The sequence below is a fragment of the Emys orbicularis genome, chromosome 18, assembly GCF_028017835.1.
Source record: "Emys orbicularis isolate rEmyOrb1 chromosome 18, rEmyOrb1.hap1, whole genome shotgun sequence".
NCBI lineage: Eukaryota > Metazoa > Chordata > Testudines > Emydidae > Emys > Emys orbicularis.
The window spans coordinates 12,446,421-12,466,634 of record NC_088700.1 but is presented as its reverse complement, the minus strand read 5'-3'; the positions used below and the strand labels follow the sequence as shown (position 1 = coordinate 12,466,634).

The following is a 20,214-nucleotide window of genomic DNA, read 5'->3' as shown; positions in this document are numbered from 1 at the left end:
GTGCCTCCCTCGCGGACGGGGTCGGCCAGCTGAATCCGCCATGCAGCTGCAGCTGGGGCTGCTCTGGCTCCTGGTGCCGGGCTCGGCCGCGCTGGAGCCCATCAGCCTGAGCATCGCCATCGGGGCGGCCTCGGTGCTCACCGGCTACCTCTCCTACCCCAGCTTCTACTGCGGCTTCGTGGAGTGCTGCCCCGGGGAGGCGGACCGGCCCAATACCACCGGTACCGGGCCGGCTGGGGCAGGGGGACCGAACCCAGAGCCAGGGGAGGGGGACCGGCCCAATACCACCGGTACCGGGCCGGCTGGGGCAGGGGGACCGAACCCAGAGCCAGGGGAGGGGGACCGGCCCAATACCACCGGTACCGGGCCGGCTGGGCAGGGGGACCGAACCCAGAGCCAGGGGAGGGGGACCGGCCCAATACCACCGGTACCGGCCCAATACCACCGGTACCGGGCCGGCTGGGGCAGGGGGACCGAACCCAGAGCCAGGGGAGGGGGACCGGCCCAATACCACCGGTACCGGGCCGGCTGGGGCAGGGGGACCGAACCCAGAGCCAGGGGAGGGGGACCGGCCCAATACCACCGGTACCGGGCCGGCTGGGGCAGGGGGACCGAACCCAGAGCCAGGGGAGGGGGACCGGCCCAATACCACCGGTACCGGCCCAATACCATCGGTACCGGGCCGGCTGGGGCAGGGGGGCCGAACCCAGAGCCAGGGGAGGGGGACCGGCCCAATACCACCGGTACCGGGCCGGCTGGGGCAGGGGGACCGAACCCAGAGCCAGGGGAGGGGGACCGGCCCAATACCACCGGTACCGGGCCGGCTGGGGCAGGGGGACCGAACCCAGAGCCAGGGGAGGGGGACCGGCCCAATACCACCGGTACCGGGCCGGCTGGGGCAGGGGGACCGAACCCAGAGCCAGGGGAGGGGGACCGGCCCAATACCACCGGTACCGGGCCGTCTGGGGCAGGGGGACCGAACCCAGAGCCAGGGGAGGGGGACCGGCCCAATACCACCGGTACCGGCCCAATACCACCGGTACCGGGCCGGCTGGGGCAGGGGGACCGAACCCAGAGCCAGGGGAGGGGGACCGGCCCAATACCACCGGTACCGGGCCGGCTGGGGCAGGGGGACCGAACCCAGAGCCAGGGGAGGGGGACCGGCCCAATACCACCGGTACCGGGCCGGCTGGGGCAGGGGGACCGAACCCAGAGCCAGGGGAGGGGGACCAGCCCAATACCACCGGTACCGGGCCGGCTGGGGCAGGGGGACCGAACCCAGAGCCGGGGAAGGGGGACCGGCCCAATACCACCGGTACCGGGCCGGCTGGGGCAGCGGGACCGAGCCGCGGGACGGGGGCCGAACCAGGCGGGGGAGCTGGATCAGAACCGGGGGGGGGGGGAGCCAAGGCAGGGGAGCTGGATCAGAACCGGGGGGGGGAGCCAAGGCAGGGGAGCTGGATCAGAACCCGGGGGGAGCCGAGGCAGGGGCTGGCCCAACGGAACTGGGATCGAACCGGAGCGGACTGGGTTGGTGCTGCCGAGGGCACTAGCTTCAGGCTGGAACTGGGGGGCAGGGAACATGGGGGGCAACCCAGTGTAACCGGGAAAAGCAGGACCAAGCCTTGGTGGACCAGCAACTCCAGGCTGGCCCGGTGGAGAGGACATGGGAGAAAGGAGAGCTGCTTGGGATAGACCCCGGGTTTCAAGGGGAAGGAGTGTGGGTTAGTGGAAAGAGCGGAGAACTGGGATCAGCACCCTGGGGTGCTACTCCCAGCCCTGCTACTGCTTGGCAATGTGACCTTGAGAAAAGCACTTGCCTTCTCTGTCTGAAGTTTCCCCATCTGTGAAATGGGGCTGATACTTCAGGTACCTCTGCCAGACATTCTGGGAGCCACGTTCATTAGCGTTCTTAAAACACTTTGAGATCCTTGGTGTAAGTGCAAATCAATATCGGGCTCTGTTTCCCTAGCGCAGTTACTGAGTCCCTTCTAATGTTTCCCAGTGTGGGATAAAGATACCAGACTGCCCAGAGAGAGAAATGGGATTCATGATACCATTCAATTTGCAAGCCATTTTCGGAAATCCTTGTTCTTCTAAAATGACCTTCTTTCTTTTTCTCCTTGGATTCTTCAGCACTGAAGGAGGATCTGGATAATAAACTCTTTGGACAGCACCTTGCCAAAGACGTGATCCTGAAAGCAGTGACTGGATTCAGAAACAACCCAAATCCCAAAAAGCCACTCGCTCTCTCCCTACACGGCTGGGGAGGCACGGGTAAAAACTTTGTCAGCCAATTCATTGCAAAGAGCATTCATAAAGCAGGACAGAAAAGCAAATTTGTTCATCTCTTTATAGCCACGCTACACTTCCCACATGATCATCAGATTACACTGTATAAGGTAAGAGAGCAAATTTTAACTTCTCCTTGGTGATATCAGTAAATATTAATCATTAAAACTCTACACTGTGAAATTAGATTGTTCTTGGTATACAAATCCATAGGTGTCTCAAGATTTCAAATAACAAACTCTTGTATCCAGCTGTTTCTGTGTATTTTCAAACATTCACTGACAAGTTCGTGGAGGTGGAATCTAAATATCCCCCTGCAGTGCTAGAAACTGGAATACAACAGCACTGAGTTAAACGCTAAGAAATGGAAAGTGAAGCAGACAAATTTGTTTACTCTTGCTTTTCAGTGTTCCTCAAAGGATTAAAAGTTACTTCCTCTCCTACCTTCCCCTGGGGCTACCCTTCACGGTTCTTTTTACAGCGTTCACTGTTGTGAAATGTCCTCCGCTCAAGCTAAATGAGGTGGCTGTAAGGAGCAGTCATTTCAGAGGCTTATAAGTGACTGATGCTGATCACCTTGTTTATTCCCTGCAATTTTCATGAAAAGGATAGTCACAGACTGAAGGTTACGTACTCAAAGCATCTTTACGTGTTTACAACGGAACATTTCATGAATCGATTTTTGGTGGTGGTTGTTTTTTATTATTATTAGTCAAGTAGATGGTAGAAGTAGTACTGCAGAAGAAATTTCTTCCTTTCCCCTGTATGGTCTTTTCTCTCTTCCATTTGAACCCTGCTCTTCATGCTTTGACTGCTCAACTGAGGTTGGAAATAATGTGCTTTATGGTGTCTTTCATCAAATAACTGGAACAGGATTCACATTCTAGCAGCATGGGGAGGTCATATTCCTCCCTTCAGGAAGCTGGATATAATCAGAGCATTTAAAGGATCATTACTCACACCCCCTCCCAGGTGGTTTTTGCGCTCTCTACCAATGGGACCTAGTTTTTTTAATGTGTGTTTCTCGTTTGTTCCAGGATCAATTGCAAACGTGGATTCGGGGTAACGTGAGCGCCTGTGCCAGGTCCGTGTTCATATTTGATGAAATGGATAAATTGCACCCTGGCCTCATTGATGCCATCAAGCCATTCTTAGACTATTATGAGCAGATTGATGGGGTGTCCTACCGGAGAGCCATCTTTATCTTTCTCAGGTTTGTGGTCTGTCTACTGTGGCAAATCCAGGCTCACTCACGATCACTGTGGTATGTGTCTTGGCCACTCAGAGCTTCCAAGCATCAGCAGGGATAGAACCCAGATTCTTCTGTCAAAAAGCAGGTGCTATCTGAGCTAAAGAAGAAGGTCCATTAGCTGTCTGCATGGCAGGGCCTATGATACAGTTGAGCAATTCTGCCTCCATCCAGCAAAGGACTGTAGCGCATAACACCTTAAAGTGAGCCGATCTGGTAGTCTCGTCTAGTAATAGCACGCTGCTATACAGCAGATTGGAGATCAGATCCTGAATCTGTCCCTCATTCCATGTGCTGGGAGCGTTGCACTGGTATCATACTTCACTACGGGGTGGTGGAGAGACCACTTTGCATCACTCAGAGGGCCCACCACATGTGCCGAGCTGATGATTTCTTTTGAGAGGGAGCTACATGACCATTTCTTCTGAGCAAGAGGTATTGTGGCTCAGAAACAACGCTGTAGGGACAATGTGGAATTTAGTCCTAAATGACTTAGGCTTGGTCTACACTAAACCCCCAAATCGAACTAAGGTACGCAACTTCAGCTACGTGAATAACATAGCTGAAGTTCGAAGTACCTTAGTTCGAACTTACCTCAGTCCACACGCGGCAGGCAGGCTCCCCCGTCGACTCCGCGGTACTCCTCTCGTCTAGCTGGAGTACCGCAGTCGACGGCGAGCACTTCCTGGTTCGACTTATCGCGTCCAGACAAGATGCGATAAGTCGAACCCAGAACTTCGATTGCCAGCCGCCGAACTAGCGGCTGGGTGTAGACATACCCTTAGGCATTGGTTTAAGGCTTTTTATTCTTGTGACATGCTTGCTGTGCAGACAAACATTAGAACAGACAAGTGTTAAATGTAATCCTGCTAGAGAAGAGATGCTGGACTCTTCCTATCTTGGGTCTGTACTAAACTCTTTCTCTTATGAACAGTAATGCAGGTGCGGATTTAATTAATAAAGTGGCTCTGGACTTCTGGAGGAGTGGAAAAGACAGGAAGCAGATTCAGTTGAAAGACCTGGAACCTGTGTTATCTGTAGCAGTCTTCAATAATAAGAATAGTGAGTTACTTTCCCAGTGAGTTGGAGGTTCTTTTACTTCATAAACACAGAACATCCTCGCTCGGTGTGTGCTGCTCCAGCTTGCCTCTTTAACCCATGTAATATTGTTGTACACACACTCCCACTCACTTAGGCCCAGATACCACTAGGCACTGAGCACAACAATTCATTGATTTCACTGGGTGCTTGGCACATTTCAGGAGGCATGCTGCAGCTCTCAGGATCAGGTCCTCACCCAATGGAATGTTTGTTTCAGGGAGAAATTATGCCCAATGTTTCTGGGGCTGGGAGACTCTAATGCACTAACCATTCACCTCTGCAGATTGACCTGAGTTTATAACCTAACTTAGGTCCCAGCGAAAATGATGTTAGATGATCCCAGCCTAGTTCTTAGAAGACAGCTGCCTATCTGATAAGTAGGGCCCTACCAAATTCGTGGTTCATTTTGGTCAATTTCATGGTCATGGGATTTTAAAAATCATAAATTTCATGATTTCAGCTATTTAAATCTGAAATGTCATTGTGTTGTAATTTAGGGGCTCCTGACCCAAGAAGGAGTTGTGGGGGGAGGTTGTAAGGTTATCGGGGGGGGAGGGAGGGATTTGCGGTACTGCTACCCTTCTGTGCTGCTGCTCGCAATGGTGCTGCCTTCAGAGCTGAGCTGCTGGAGAGCGGCGGCTGCTGGCTGGGAGCCCAGCTCTGAAGGCAGAGCTGCCGTCAGCACCAGCGCAGAAGTAAGGATGGCATGGTATGGTATTGCCACCCTTGCTTCTGTGCTGCTGCTGGCGGGGCGCTGCCTTCAGAGCTGGATGCCCGGCCAACAGCCGCCGCTCTCCAGCAGCCCAGCTCCGAAGGCAGCACAGAAGTAAGGGTGGCAATACCACAACCCCCCTAAAATAACCTTGCGACCCCCCTAATTTGAGAAACACTGGTCTTCCCCGAAATTTGTATAGTATAGGGCAGCAGTTCTCAAACTGTGGGTTGGGACCCCAAAGTGGGTCACAACCCTGTTTTAATGGGGTCGCCAGGCCTGGCTTAGACTTCCTGGGGCCAAAGCCTGAGCCCCTCCACCTGGGCATTGGGGCTCAGATTACAGGCCCCCTGCCTGGGACTGAAGCCCTTGGGCTTAACTTTGCCCTCTCCCCCCTCCAGGGGGCGGGGCTCGGATGGGCTCAGGCTTCAGTCCCCCGTCCCCCCTCCTGGGGGTCATGTAGTAATTTTTGTTGTCCGAAGGGGGTCACGGTGCAATGAAGTTTGAGGACCCCGGTATAGGGTAAAAGCACACAAAAGACCAGACTTCATGGTGGGAGACCAGATTTCACAGTCTGTGATGTGTTTTTCATGGCTGTGAATTTGGTAGGGCTCCACCGATAACTTAGTAAAATCAAAGACCTCTGCACAGGGGAAGACCTGCAACTGGACCAGCAGAGGGTGCTGCAGATCAGGAATGAAGTGCACTGACAGAACGGTGTTTAAAAGATTCCTGCTTTATGCTTGGTGCAAGCTAATGCCATTTATAAGTAACAAATATTAATCAAAGTCTAAATCTTACATAATGTCCCTAGTGGTGTAAGACCTAGGTGCAATGCATGGGCCTTTCATGTTTGGAAGTGTTGGGGGCTGTTCATCTGTCATTTAGTAAAATCACCTACCTAGAAAACAAGGACCAAGCATTTATTGACAATGGAGGACAGAACTGTCATTAAGATGTTACATTTGTTCTCCCTGACCATTTAAGCAACCTCCTGTGTGATGTTTTCTAGGTGGCTTGTGGCACAGCAGCCTGATTGATAGAAACCTCATTGATTACTTTGTCCCCTTCCTGCCCCTGGAGTACAAGCATCTTAAGATGTGCATCAGGGCAGAAATCGAGTCTGGTGGCAAGAAAATCAACGAGGCGATCGTTGACGAGGTGGCCAAGGAGATGACATTCTTCCCAAAAGATGAGAAAATCTACTCTGATAAAGGCTGCAAGCTTGTGCCGCAGAAGCTGTTGTTTTATTGGGAGAGGTTATGAGCAATATGGAACTGAGGTGGAACAAGGAACTCTATGCCCTTTCCTCGCTGAAGCACTTTTAATGGCATTTTGAAGTCTGTCTCTTTGCACTTTTAATATTTTGGGACGTGTGGCAGGGATCCTAGGAATGACTGATTTTTCTTTTATTTTTTTTAAACCCCAGTGCTCTTCCTTAAACGGGCAGTACCCAAGTGTTGCCTTTTTAATCCGGGATAGACTCTAGAAATGTTTGAGCATAGCATTCATCACTGGATCCAGCCTTCACTGCATTGTATTTTAACAGCTGAGATTGTTAAAAATTCCATCCTCTCCCTCCAACCCTCTCTACTAGACAACTGGAGTAAAATGAAGGAATCCTTCCGTTTGGCCACAGTCCCTTCCTAGCATATGGAAGGTCCAGTCCTATTCCCATTGAAATCAATGGGAGCTTTGGCCTTGACTTCAGCTGGCACGTCCAGGGTCCATGATAATGGCAGCAGGGTTGAGGCCTTGATACTTTGCTAGTTCAAATGCCACTGTGGTGGAGGGACTCCTTGTGCTCTGGAAAGGGTTGGTAGTAGTGTGCTCAGAAGGTCAGTTCTCCAGGGATGGAAAGGCAGGACCTTGGTTCATTTCTGACTCTAAGCTGTCTTCATGCCTCCTGCTCTGGTGATGTGGAACGTTAAGGTGAACTCAAAGAAATCTTGGGGTGGGGAGAAATTAGTTGCTTCCCTCCACAGTCTCTATCCAAAAGACTCTCTATTCTTTCCCCTCCTCATACGAAATTTGAATCAAAGGGAGTCCAAGTGACTGTGGGCTTGGCTGCCAATGGGTATTTCTGTCCCTTTCAGGGGGGGGGAACCGTTCACCAGGGGTTTGACTGCTACAGCACCTCAGGCAAGTGTCTGGGGAAACATTCATGAGGGTTTGACTGTTACAACTTGTCAGGTCAGTATCTCTGCACAAGGGTGGGCATGAAATCCACAAGGTGTTACATTCCCTCCGAGCCACAGCCACGTAATCCAGCAACATCCCCCTTCCCCAGACACACCCCTTGCTTGAATGTTACCTGGTAGTAGAAATGATTTTGAATAGTCTATTTTTGATACTATTTTATACTAGATTGTTGAAGTGGAAGTACAAAATCTTTTCCTACAGAACCGGAAAGGGGTGGATGGGAAATGTGGTCAAAGAACAACCTCCCCCCCCATCCCAGCCTTATTTTTAATAACATTGTAAAATTAATGAGAACCTGCATCTGGCACGGTCAGTGTGAAACATCTTGTTCCTAGCAGCAAGGTGAAATGGGAACCTGCAGGGTTAGGAAGCTGGGAGAGGATCAACCTTTGCCCATCTAGTAAGGGTGGAATTTTCGTATCGCAGCTTACTCACCAAAGACAACTTTCTAACTCTCCCCCCCTCCTACTCTTCCCCAGATGTGAGATGGAAGTGCCTTTACATAAATGGAGGATAAGAAAGCTTAACTTACACATTAAGTGAACTACATCGTATGTGCAGCATGATACCAGTGCAGCTAAGACTCATGGGAGGAAGTTGATTATTTTATTATGTAGTTGCTGAATTACTCCTCCTTATATATTGACACTTGTTTTAAGATGGTGTGCAAAACTGCTTTATATTATTGTCTCAAATCAAGCCTGTTTTTGTTCAAACTACCAGCAAGAAAGCTTTAAATGTTCACATTAACCTCTGAAATTGGAGTCAGTTACACTTTTTTATAACCCTGCATGTGGTTTTGTCATAACTGTGACAAACTGTTTACTCTGATGCAATCACTTGAAGTTAACACTAGCTCTTAACCTTGGGACATTGGACTGTTGCTTTGATGTGTGATGTTTTACCTTTATTAGTAACTCTTCCTCAAAAAGGTTCTAAACACTGCATCCCTAAATGTCTGGTAGCTCTTCCAGCTCTGAATGTAAAGTACTCATGCAGTTTTTAAAACTCTAAATGTCATAGCTGCAATAAATGTCTTTCATCCTTCAACTGCCTTTTGACTTATTTAATAACTGCCAGCTGGTAGACACTACCATTCTACTGCTCAACACCTAGGCATTCATGCTGTGGTATCTCAGGTTCCTTCTGGTCAGGTTTGTTCTAATGAAGTCAGGCCATCTTTAAGTAACAGCTGACTTACCTGCTCCTTCCCAGGGTAAATAAGATATCCTTGTAAGGATAGACTAGACCTCCCTGTAGCTTTTGGTTGAATTCAGTAGTTAATACAGCAGGGTGACCCAGTGCAACCACACCAATGCAATTTGCAAAAGTGCCATTCAGGAGTATAGAGGTGGAAGGCCTTCCTGGGTCAGAAAAGTAATGCTCCTTTCAGGTGATAGACCTGAGGTGGGGATTTAGCTGACAGGGTTGCATTTTTACCTGTTTCCAGCAAGAGTGGTTGGAAGTTTGCTCTTCTCACAGCAAGTCTTCAGCATTCCTGCCAGTTTTTTCTATGATGCAATCTGTAGAAATGTAACTTGCCACATATCTTCTGCAGCATAGGATGTATTCAAGCAGGATCTTGGTCCTAACTCTGTTACTCTGACCTGACCAGGTCACTTGATTTGTGTCCCAACAAGCAGTTTTCCCCACTGTTACAGTGCAAGTACTGTGGTAGTACCTGCTGGAATTTAAACACCCTATCCTCTAGGCAGCAGGTGGTTAAAATGCCAGCAGCCCAGTATAAACATCCTATCAGTGGGAAATCAGGAAATTAGTGTTCTATGCAAGACAGGGCAAATGCTCTTTCCTCCCTTCCCCATAGTGCTCTCACTGGGGTAGGAATCTAACAGCATTAAGTGCTTTGAGTTCACTAATGGATGGAAGTGCAAAGTATTACTTGGCAGAGTTGCATAATGTTCTTCACTATTGAAAGTGAGAGGTTTAGGATATTGTGATATAAATGAGAGCAGGATTTCTTGAACAGAAACCACCAGGGACAGCGATGGAAGTTTCTTGCTTCCCCTCTCTGCTAATTGCATCATGTCACTATAAGCTTGTAGAATGTAATCCTCATAATTTATGTATTTCAGAAAAGCCAGCAAATAGTGACTGTTTGGAGCACTACACCCTTATTCCAGCTGGTCTGCTCTGCAAGTTTCAAAAACTCAGGCTCCTGGTGGGTTTATGAAACCAGCAGGTTAAAGGGAACCTCTGAGAATGAGCTAACAGATTTAAGTTAATTACATTATCCAAATGTAACAAGAACAAACAGGAAAGGCTTGAATCCTGCTGCTTCATTTCTCTACAGAGGTGCGAAAAGCAGTGCACACCAAGTGCTGCACTTTAACTATTCCATGTGGACACTGCTGGAATGAACTAAAAGGTATCTACTTTGCATAAACATAGTCCTCTTCAAACAGGACTACATTAATGTAAACTAGGTACAGCGTCCACAGCTGTTACAATGCAGCACGCTGGTGCCTGCTGCAATTCACACACCGCTGGTCTGCCCTGCGGCACAATGTAGACATAGCTAAGGCCATCATCACTTACTGATGTCACTAATGTGGGTGACTAGTTACAGTCAGAAGTGGGCAGACAGAGGAAGTGGGGTTTTAATCTACTCTATCAGCTGGACAAATCCAGTCCGTGTTTTAAGCACCTTTAGAATACTGTTGGGACTATAGCATGTGGAAGACTGTTCCTCTTACTAGGAGCCAGGAGCAGGGTTTGCAGTAGCATAGCGTTAGAAAGTTCATGCACAATCCCAAGCAGTCTGCACTAATTGCTTGCTTCACATTGCAAATCATAATGACTTAGCTAATCTTCTTTAGCAATGCCTAAAGAACCATTTCTCTCTCCACTACCTAGCCCCTTTGTATCCTAGCTGCAAAAAGTGAACATGGAAGTTTGTAATCAAGCACAGCAGAATGCCTCTAACCAGAAGGCAGAATAAGCATGGTAAGATGGTAAATTTACATACAAAGGTAACCATGAGGCAGTCTCTTCAATATATGCAATTAGCAGAGAGGTACCGTATACAAATTTTACTGGTGAGAACTTTTATTGAGGAAATTATAAAAATCTTATTTTGAAATTGTGAGAGTTAGAAACTGGAGTGAAAAAAGTTAGTGTTGGCATTTATAAATAAAACTGGCAGATGGGCTGCAGTAACTTTGGCATTACTGTAATTAAATATGTTCCCAGGTAGCGTTGAAGCCGTCTTCATCCCTTTCCACATGGCACTGCCTTGTAAGGCTGGGATCAAAACTAAATCACACAAGAGCTTGAAAGGGGTGAAAAATTACCCAGACTGCTGCTTTCTGCATTTAGAAAAGTTTGAAACTAAAGAAAATCTTACAGCAGGCACGTGGACTAAATAGGATTTAACAGATTCTGCCTTTCAATTACTCTGATTCTATGAAACAAACTCCAAACACTGGATTTTAGTAAACAGCCCTTTTCTTCATTACCACAAAGAAGGAAAAGGAAAGACTGAGTGTCACTGCTACACTTCACAGCAAACAGCCAAAGAAGGAACTAACTCCATTACCGGGACCAACGACTTTGCTGCAGTTCCTCTTCTTACCCAGCCTTGTTTCACATACTGACCTTCCCCTAATGCAATTTGGCACCAGAAGGAACAGTTTACACCCTTGTTTTTATAAGAATGGCACTACATCGTGCTAGGTAAAAGGACATACGGGCTCACTCCTGCACTTTGGTTCCAATACAGCTGGAAACACCAAGGGTGGTTATTTTTAAGAAAACAAACAAACCTGCATATCCACTTTTCAAAGGACAGTCTGGGAAATACCCCACCCACAACTCCTAGGAATGGTCTTGCAGATATAAGGGCCTTGATTAAAATATTCTGTACCCTCTGGAAACCACTTCTACAAATTAAAACCTAATTAAAACCAGATCAAAACTGCAGGTCTAATGTACATAGCCGTGTTCCACTGAACAATTGTAGCAATCAACCAATCCATGATTTGAGATAAACCATAGGCACTGTTAGACAATGCTCTGGAAGGGGTGACTGCTCCATGCACAGTTCTTTCCTAACTTCATGGCACAGGACTGACATCTTTTGAAGATATGACTATTACAAGGCTCCCCCAGAATAAAAAGACAAGTGTATTGCCACTTATTTACATCAGGCAATTAAATGACAATGTTCCTTTTTTTTTTTTAAAAAAGTGCTTGACAAATGAAATGTTTCGGTTTCTCCACTTCGTGATTAGGTTCATTTTTTCCTTTGCAGATCACAGCTTCGTAAAACATTATAAGTCATAGTAAAAATCCAGCTTGGTGAACACAGTTTTGCATCCTTTATCAGAGTAGATTTTCTCCTCCTTGGGGAAGTAGGTCAACTCGTCAGCTACTTTGGTTATGATTTCTTCATCCACCATGTAGCCACGTGATTCAAGTTCAACCCTGACACACATTTTCACGTGTTTGTACTCCAGAGGCAGAAAGGGGACAAAATAATCAATGAGGTTTCTGTCGATCAGGCTGCTGTGCCAAAAGCCACCTGCAAAAAATACTGTTGGTTAGTGCACCTTTTGTGGAGGTTGACAGCTAGTAGGGAGGGGGATATATTTATCACAACTCCCTGCTACCCACCCTAAAGTTGTTTACTCTTGGTTTTTATTCTTATCACAATCACTTCTACTTGTATAAGGTCACACATTGCCACGGTATGAGAGTGGCTTCACTTTAAGCCAAGCAGGATGGACACAGAAACATCATATATTGGAGCTGTTGCTGCATGTCAAGGTTTCAAGGCTAGCGGCACCTCTGCCCTCTCCCCAGTCTCTGAGTGCAGCCCCTCAGGTGTTAGGCTCCAAGCCTTTACCTGTCCTGGGGCAGAATCCTACAATTCTCCCACTTTTAGACTGGGTCCCGGCTGCAGTATCTGGTGGATCAAACGTGCTTTCCCTAACGGGTCCAACTGGGTTCGGGTACCTGTGGTTCTTCCCTTCAGGAGCCCGTGACCAGCAGTAAATACAGTGACCAGACAGCCTTTTCAAACCAAAGTATTGTTTAATCTTAGCAGTAGGAATAAAGCATAACATAAAGAGGATTTTAAACAACAAAAGGACCGTGCACATATCTATCTTACCTATGGCTTACCATAGTTTAATAAGGACAAATGCAAAGTGCTCCACTTAGGAAGGAACAATCAGTTTCACACATACAGAATGGGAAGAGACTGTCTAGGAAGGAGTACGGCAGAAAGGGATCTAGGGGTTATAGTTGACCACAAGCTAAATATGAGTCAACAGTGTGATGCTGTTGCAAAAAAAGCAAACGTGATTCTGGGATGCATTAACAGGTGTGTTGTGAGCAAGACATGAGAAGTCATTCTTCCGCTCTACTCTGCGCTGGTTAGGCCTCAACTGGAGTATTGTGTCCAGTTCTGGGCACTGCATTTCAAGAAAGATGTGGAGAAATTGGAGAGGGTCCAGAGAAGAGCAACAAGAATGATTAAAGGTCTAGAGAACATGACCTATGAAGGAAGGCTGAAAGAATTGGGTTTGTTTAGTTTGGAAAAGAGAAGACTGAGAGGGGACATGGTAGCAGTTTTCAGGTATCTAAAAGGGTGTCATAAGGAGGTGGGACAAAACTTGTTCATCTTAGCCTCTAAGGATAGAGCAAGAAGCAATGGGCTTAAACTGCAGCAAGGGAGATTTAGGTTGGACATTAGGAAAAAGTTCCTAACTGTCAGGGTGGTTAAACACTTGAATAGACTGCCTAGGGAGGTTGTGGAATCTCCATCTCTGGAGATATTTAAGAGTAGGTTAGATAAATGTCTATCAGGGATGGTCTAGACAGTATTTGGTCCTGCCATGAGGGCAGGGGACTGGACTTGATGACCTCTCGAGGTCCCTTCCAGTCCTAGAGTCTATGAATCTATGAATCTATGAATCTCCCTGTCTTGGAAACCTAGGAAGGCTTTACTGCTTCAGACCCTCCAGCAGGTTCTATGAGTGTTTCAGTTTATTCCCCACAAACAACTACCTGACCTCTCACCAGGGAGTCTTTTAAATTGTCATTTTGATTCCCAGGCTGGTCAAAACAAGCTCTGTAATTTGGCTGGAGCCAAGGAAGTAGGTTCTTCACAGTTAATATCTCAAGTATTTTCTCTTAGCCCCCTTCAAGTGTTTACAAGGGCATGTTTTTATTTCCCAACCGTCTGCTGTTAAACTAAACTAACATGCACACAGTAGATATCCCAATATTTACCCAATGCAGCAGAGTGGGTAGAATTAAATCAAAGCGATTCAAAACTACCAAAGTTTAATCACGATGTAAATCAGCAAGCAGGAAAACTTGATTAAATCATCAGTTTTAATGGAGTTTTTCATTTGTACTTTAGTTACTTTCCTAAAGAAAGGAGGATTCTTATTGGTTGGTAACCATTAAAACAGGTTGGTTTCCAATTGAATAGAGCCTTTACATTAAATTTGGTGCTTTTGTTGGGGGTGGGGGAAGCTAAGAGGATGTGCTATAACCTATACACAGGTAAGCAATTATATAGCTTCATTTATATTTATTCAGATTTTTAATTTTTGTATTTTTTATTATACCAGAAATGGTGAATGATACACTTATTTACTAAAAAAAATAAATGTATTTTTGATTTGTGTCTAAAAGTTTATCAAAACGTTTTGCATTTAAAACAGATTTCTTAAACGAAGAAAATACTATCCGTGGTTAGTGAATTTAACTGCTTGTTTCACGTCACCATCTCCTTCAGGATTGTAGAACTAGTACATGTCATCTTCTGACACAGATTGGAAGAGGAAAACAAGTTTTCTTGTTTCGTCAACTCCCATTGATTTCTTATTGTTGAGTGAAATAGTCATTGAACTGATCAAACTGAATAAAGTAAAAAACAAACAAAACCAACTCTCTCTGCATCTGCTGAAGAGGCTACTGCTGTCAAAAGCTGGTTTAGCACTTCAACATACACTGGTTTGGCCAGTGACTTCCACCAGTTCAGTGGTTTGACTTTCTTTAAAATCTGGCAGCCACCATGTAATGCTTCATATTTTATATTTAATTTAAATTTTAATAGATTATAGTAAGTTTAGGCCTTAACATAGGTTGTCATAACCAGATGTTTAATTTTAAATAGGTTTATTTTAAACAAATTTTAAATAATTTGAACAAAAAGGTTTATTTTTTTTTTAAACCATCTATTTATCCATACTGTGTTGTAGACACAGTGAACTTCTCAAGAGCCAGGTCACCTACAATATTAATAAATTACAGAGCAGTCCCATGTCCTTCACACTGCACCATTCCTCTCCATCTCAAATCAGCAACCAAACAGCATCAATCTGAATACTTCATGACTATACCATGGCATGTCCCTGCCTGAAAACTGGAGTTCACACTGAGCTGCAACTGCTGCTGCCACACCAGTTCACATCAACTCTAGCCCTGCCACTTTGTTTCTCTCTCGGTAAATAAACCTGTGTGCACTTTCACCATGGTAAAAGCAGTTCCTCTCTCTCTCCCTAAGGCTGCTCAAAACAACATCAACCAACAGATGCAGAATCCATCGTTTAACACACCAGTCACTGAGTGCATTTCTTAGTTTGTCATCCCGTGGACTGCTCTGTTGGAGAGCTGTAATAGTCTGGGTCCATTGTTAGAAGGTTTATTTCTAAGCTATTGTTAAAAATAACTTTGTAACTATACAGCTATGCCATTATAATTTAGGGAAAACAGTAACTCAGGCTGGCAATCCATCTGCCCTCAATTCTGAAGGGCAAGGAAGGATTGGGGTGTGGCGTTTATCGTGCAGCCTCCAATTATGAGCCAAAGAAATCTATCTACAGTCTTGGGAAGGGGAATGGCAACCTTCCTCATCAGAGATAGTAGCTCAGTGCCACAGGAGGCAAAAAGATGCATAAAATAATCCCACTTAAAAGTTGCATATAGTCTGTTGAAGAGTTAAACTATGTAAAGAGTGAAATATTATGGCAATCCCATGATTACAACTGGGACTATTATAACTGAAACATTGGTTTCTTAGGTGTTCTCCAAAAGAGAGACAGTTGGCAAATACCAGAAATAGATGCAGAATCACTCATTCAAAGAGAAGGATTTTTAGCCACGGGAATAATCAATATTACTCACTATTCTTGTTGTTGAAGACAGACAGAGACACTCCAGCTTCCAGGTCTTTGAGTTCCATGTCTTCCCTTTTCTTTCCACTTTTCCAGAAATCTAATGCCACCTCTGTTATCTTTTCAGCCCCCGCATTGCTGCGTGAAGGAAGGAAAAGGATTTCAGCTGGATGTGTTTCACAGAGCATTCAGTTTACAGCATTGCAATTATTTCACAGATGCTCCTTACCTGAGAAAGATGAAGATGGCACGCCGATAGGATACTCCATCAAGCTGCTCGTAATAGTCCAAGAATGGTTTGATGGAATCAATGAGCCCTGCGTGCATTTTATCCATTTCATCAAATATAAAGATTGACCTGCCACAGGCGCTCACGTTTCCCCGAATCCATGACTGCAACTGGTCCTATGTTACACAAAAATAAAGAAGAATGCAACGTCCATTTGCATCAATGTCACGTTAAAGACAAAGGAAATATGTAGATTTTAGATCACCGCTTTCCATTCAAAAGCAGTAACTTCAATTGTACACCTGTAATTGTATGAATTTCTTGATCAAAAACTGGTTAAAAGGTCAACAGTAAATAATGATAAAAAGAACAGTAACAGAAATGCATTCTGGTTGTTAAAATAACCTTAAAAACCCAGGTGAGTTACCAGAATCGGTCTGCCAGGTATCCATGAAAAGGACTATACTTCAAGCCAGTAAATTAACATTAATACAAAGCAAAGCCCACTGGGGCAAACTATTTTCCCTGGTGTTAATACTCTGCAGTCATATAGCATATTCCATCTTTAGATCTCAAAACATTACCCAACTAATTAATGCTGCACAAATTGAGTCAGCGAGAGATTAAGTGACTTAGCCAAGGTCACATAATAAAATCACAGGAACAGCTAGGAATAGAACCTAGAATCGTAACTCCTAGTCCCGGGCTTTAACTACTAGTAAGTAATTAACTGGAGGTGATTAAAAACCTTTCAAAAGTGTAGCTTTGTTCAGGAAGGGGGTTAACCTCATTTAAGTATTTTATTATATGGCACAGGGGTTTACCCACTGTTAAATGTTATGTTTAAGATTAGCAATGAGAAAGAAAAGGAACTGGGACAGTTGATTTAAAACCAACAATGACTCTGCTGATCACCTCCAGTGATGATCATCATTTTACCAGTCTCACTATTATTTGGTTCCTGCATATGGGTGAGGCAGTGCAGGGAAGACTCCACTGCCTGTGCGATGGATAAAGAGGGCTTTAGTTTCTAGCACTGTCCATGTGGTAAATTTCACAAGCAGTTTTTCTTTGAAAGTGAAGAGCATAAAGATCCATTTCTCCCACTGCATTTAGGAAAGCCTCAGCTGGGGCAGGACAATAGAAAGCTTTACAAGGGGAAATATATAAACTAGAGAAAAAGTAGAATTCTCCATTTTAAAAGCTAATGTATAGACTGTTCCATTCCTTTAAGTCTTCAATATGCATACATTGTGTGTTTACAGGTTCAAAACACTGTACAAACATTCACTAATCAGCATAATACTCCTACTAGGTAGAAAAGTTTCACCCTCATTTTGCAGGCAGCAGAAGAGACTCTCTCACACAACCCAGTGGCAGAATCGGGATTAAAATTCAGGAACACAAGCAATGGTATTTCTCAAAACTGTGCTGCCTCACATATCTACCTGCCTAAGGTACTTATATAGCCCCTGTTACTGGGGTATCTCAGCATTTCACAAGCTCTAATGTATTCATGCTCACAACATCCCTGTGAGGGACAAAGTACTACTAGCCCCGTTTTTCAATTGGGAAACTGAGGCAGGGAAAGAAAGTCACATGCCCAAAGTTACACAGGAAGCCTGTGGTGGGATACTTGGGTTCAGTTCTCTGCTCCAAGTCCCATGTTGATGCCCTACCAGTGTCCTTTCCCCTCTGGATAGAAAGATGAGAGGATGCATAAACAATTTTTTTTACAGGGAAATCAGGGGAAATCCATCCCTAAACGTTAGGGTTTACACATTTGCACTTCAGACTCAGCATACATTGTATTTTACTGTTTCAGATAAAAAGTCTTCACTTGCTAGTACTGCCGATCTCATAACCTTTATAAATTAACAAAAGAGATAACCCCCACAATCACTTATGATGAGCTCCAAAATGCACTCTTACCTTGTACTGGCCAATACTATGTGCATGGGGAAAATGCAAAGTAGACACAAACTGATGGACATAATTGCTGTTCAGGCCTCCTTCATAGATACTCTCTGCAATTATTTTACTGACAAAGTTTTTGCCAGTACCAGTCCATCCATGCAAGGAGAGGGTGAGAGGCTTTTTGGGGTTTGTATTGTTCAAGAAGCCAGTCACAGCTTTCACAATCACCTTCTTCACGAGGTGCTGACCAAACAGTTTCTTGTCCAAATCCTCCTGCAGTGCTGAGTGAAGGAGACACCAATCAGATAAGTAGAAAAGAAGGTGATGCGTTTTAGTGTTTCTAACCTGCTTCAGAACAGAGGACCCTTTGATAACATTATCCAGGGGTGCCCAAACTTTGATCCCCGGCCGCCCTGGGATGAGCAAAGAGCTACCCTGACTAGAACAGAGCAATCAACTTTCTCTTTAATATATAGATATGAGCAGTGGAGACTACAGACCCTAGCATGTGATGCTCTGGTTCCAGCTGCCAAACACCCATGTTCCTGTGGAGAGAAACATACCACCAAGTCCCCCTTTTACTCCACCTCCTTCCATCTGGAAGGAGCCACACATCCCTTTAGAAGAAGGCAGAGCCCAGTCCTCTCTAGAGCCCCCCAAAACAAGCCCATAGGCTCCTTCCTCTAGCGACAGCCTCCCTGCACCTCCTTGGGATCCTACCTCTAATCGCCTATCCCTGCTCCTCACCACCTTCCTCTGCCTGCTGCCCCATATCCCTCTCCCCAGCGACCCTGCCCCCCTCTCTCAGGGTGCATCTTCCTAGGGGCCCCCCATCCTTCCCCAGCTTAAATAGCCCTCAAGCTCAAGCCCGCCCTATAGGGACAACTCTCAAGCCCTCCCCAACCCTGTACTTACGCCATAACTGCCACCCCCGCCCCGCCCGTACCTGCTCCCGCCCGTACCTGCTCCCGCCCGGGCCCCCTCCCGCTGGAGGCAGCACTCCGTGAAGTAGCAGTAGAGCCGGGGGTAGGAGATGAGGCCGGTGAGCGCTGAGGCGGCGCCAGCCAGCGCCAGCCCGAGGCTGATGGGCTCCACCGTCTGCACCGGGCTCAGCAGCAACACAAGGCCCAGGGCAGCCCCTAGCGGCCCCCGCAGCAGCTTCATACCCCCTCCGCCAGGCCACCACAGCCCCGACCCTGCCAGCCGCCACCCCCACCCAGCACCGGCACTTCCGCATCCGGCCTAACCGCTTCCGGCGCCACCATCTTGGTTGTGGGCAGAGGCCTGGGCCAGGGGCTGAAGGAGCGGGCGTGAGGAGGAGGCGGCCATTTTGGAAACAGAAGCATTAACTGTCACGTGACCGAAATGTGCCCTCCCCCTTTGAACGCTATGCGGCCGGTCACGTGTCACGACACGCGCTCAAGCATGCACTAACTCAGATCGTCATCATGACGTAGTATCCGGAGCCATCTGCCTTAATACCACCGCAGCGGGTCGTGACATGGGTTCCGCGTGCACCAGCAGTGCCCGCTTGTCCCGACCCCGGCACAAGCACAGCAGCAGGAAGCACCTGGCGCTGCTGACAGGCAAAGCACCAGCCGCTCTTGGGACAATGGCCGGTGGCCACAGAGCCCCTGCTGGTGGGGCACCCCACCAGCTCCTCCCACCCCACCACTGTTAGCCTAAAAGGAAACCCCCCAAATGTTCTGTTAGAGCTTCTCTGGGAGGCTCCTAGTTCATTCTGTGCGGTCTAACAGGTAGAAGCCGGGGTGGAAGGAGGGCAAGGCTATTATATAAACCCTTTAAGACCCAGCCCCATTGAAAAGACTAAGAACTAATGCTTTGGGTCTGTCTCCTCAGTCACTGCTGCTTGATAAAAGCCCATTTACATCCGCTCATGCTAAAAAATGAATACAATAGTGGCACTGCTTTCAGCAAGATGGATTCATTGCACTTCCTATTATGAACAGTCTTGTCAATTTGTTTAAAATGGTATTTTCATGCTTGCTAAATCAGGTGGTTTTACATATCAATGCACTGTTGAGCCCTGGGTTAAAGTGGTCTTGAGCATCACTAAAATGAACTGGAAACCTTTGGAGTCACACGTTTTGTTTACCAGGCAATCAACCACGATTTACAGCAAATGCAAGAATGTAACTCACTGATAAACCAACTCTTTTTCAGCTATAAATATGAAAAGAGGGTGGTGGTTCTGTAGCTGCACAATTGTAACTGTTAGTGAGGTCTGGAGTAATGTTTCTAATTTAATGGAACAATATTTGTTAAGTCATCTTTTGAGGAAAAGATTTAAATATTTGAAATCTCCATGCTATTTATGCATACTCTAAATGCTAGGTGATGT

The 20,214-nt window shown here is 46.3% G+C and overlaps 2 protein-coding genes across 2 annotated transcripts; one reads left to right on the top strand and one right to left on the bottom strand.

The window, feature by feature from the left end:
• Window positions 1-6,711, top strand: TOR1B (torsin family 1 member B). The gene is made up of 5 exons (XM_065418697.1): window positions 1-221; window positions 2,137-2,402; window positions 3,330-3,505; window positions 4,476-4,603; window positions 6,367-6,711. Exons 1-5 carry the CDS (start codon window positions 41-43, stop codon window positions 6,618-6,620), a joined length of 1,005 nt encoding a protein of 334 aa, XP_065274769.1. The 5' UTR covers window positions 1-40; the 3' UTR covers window positions 6,621-6,711.
• A 4,972-nt stretch (window positions 6,712-11,683) lies between these two features.
• LOC135891166 (torsin-1A-like) lies at window positions 11,684-19,016 on the bottom strand. The gene is made up of 5 exons (XM_065418661.1): window positions 18,815-19,016; window positions 17,868-18,133; window positions 15,936-16,111; window positions 15,717-15,844; window positions 11,684-12,096 (listed from the first exon to the last, which is right to left on the bottom strand). The coding sequence occupies exons 1-5, from the start codon at window positions 19,014-19,016 to the stop codon at window positions 11,846-11,848; spliced, it is 1,023 nt and encodes a 340-aa protein (XP_065274733.1). The 3' UTR covers window positions 11,684-11,845.
• Between the last annotated feature and the right edge of the window lie 1,198 nt (window positions 19,017-20,214).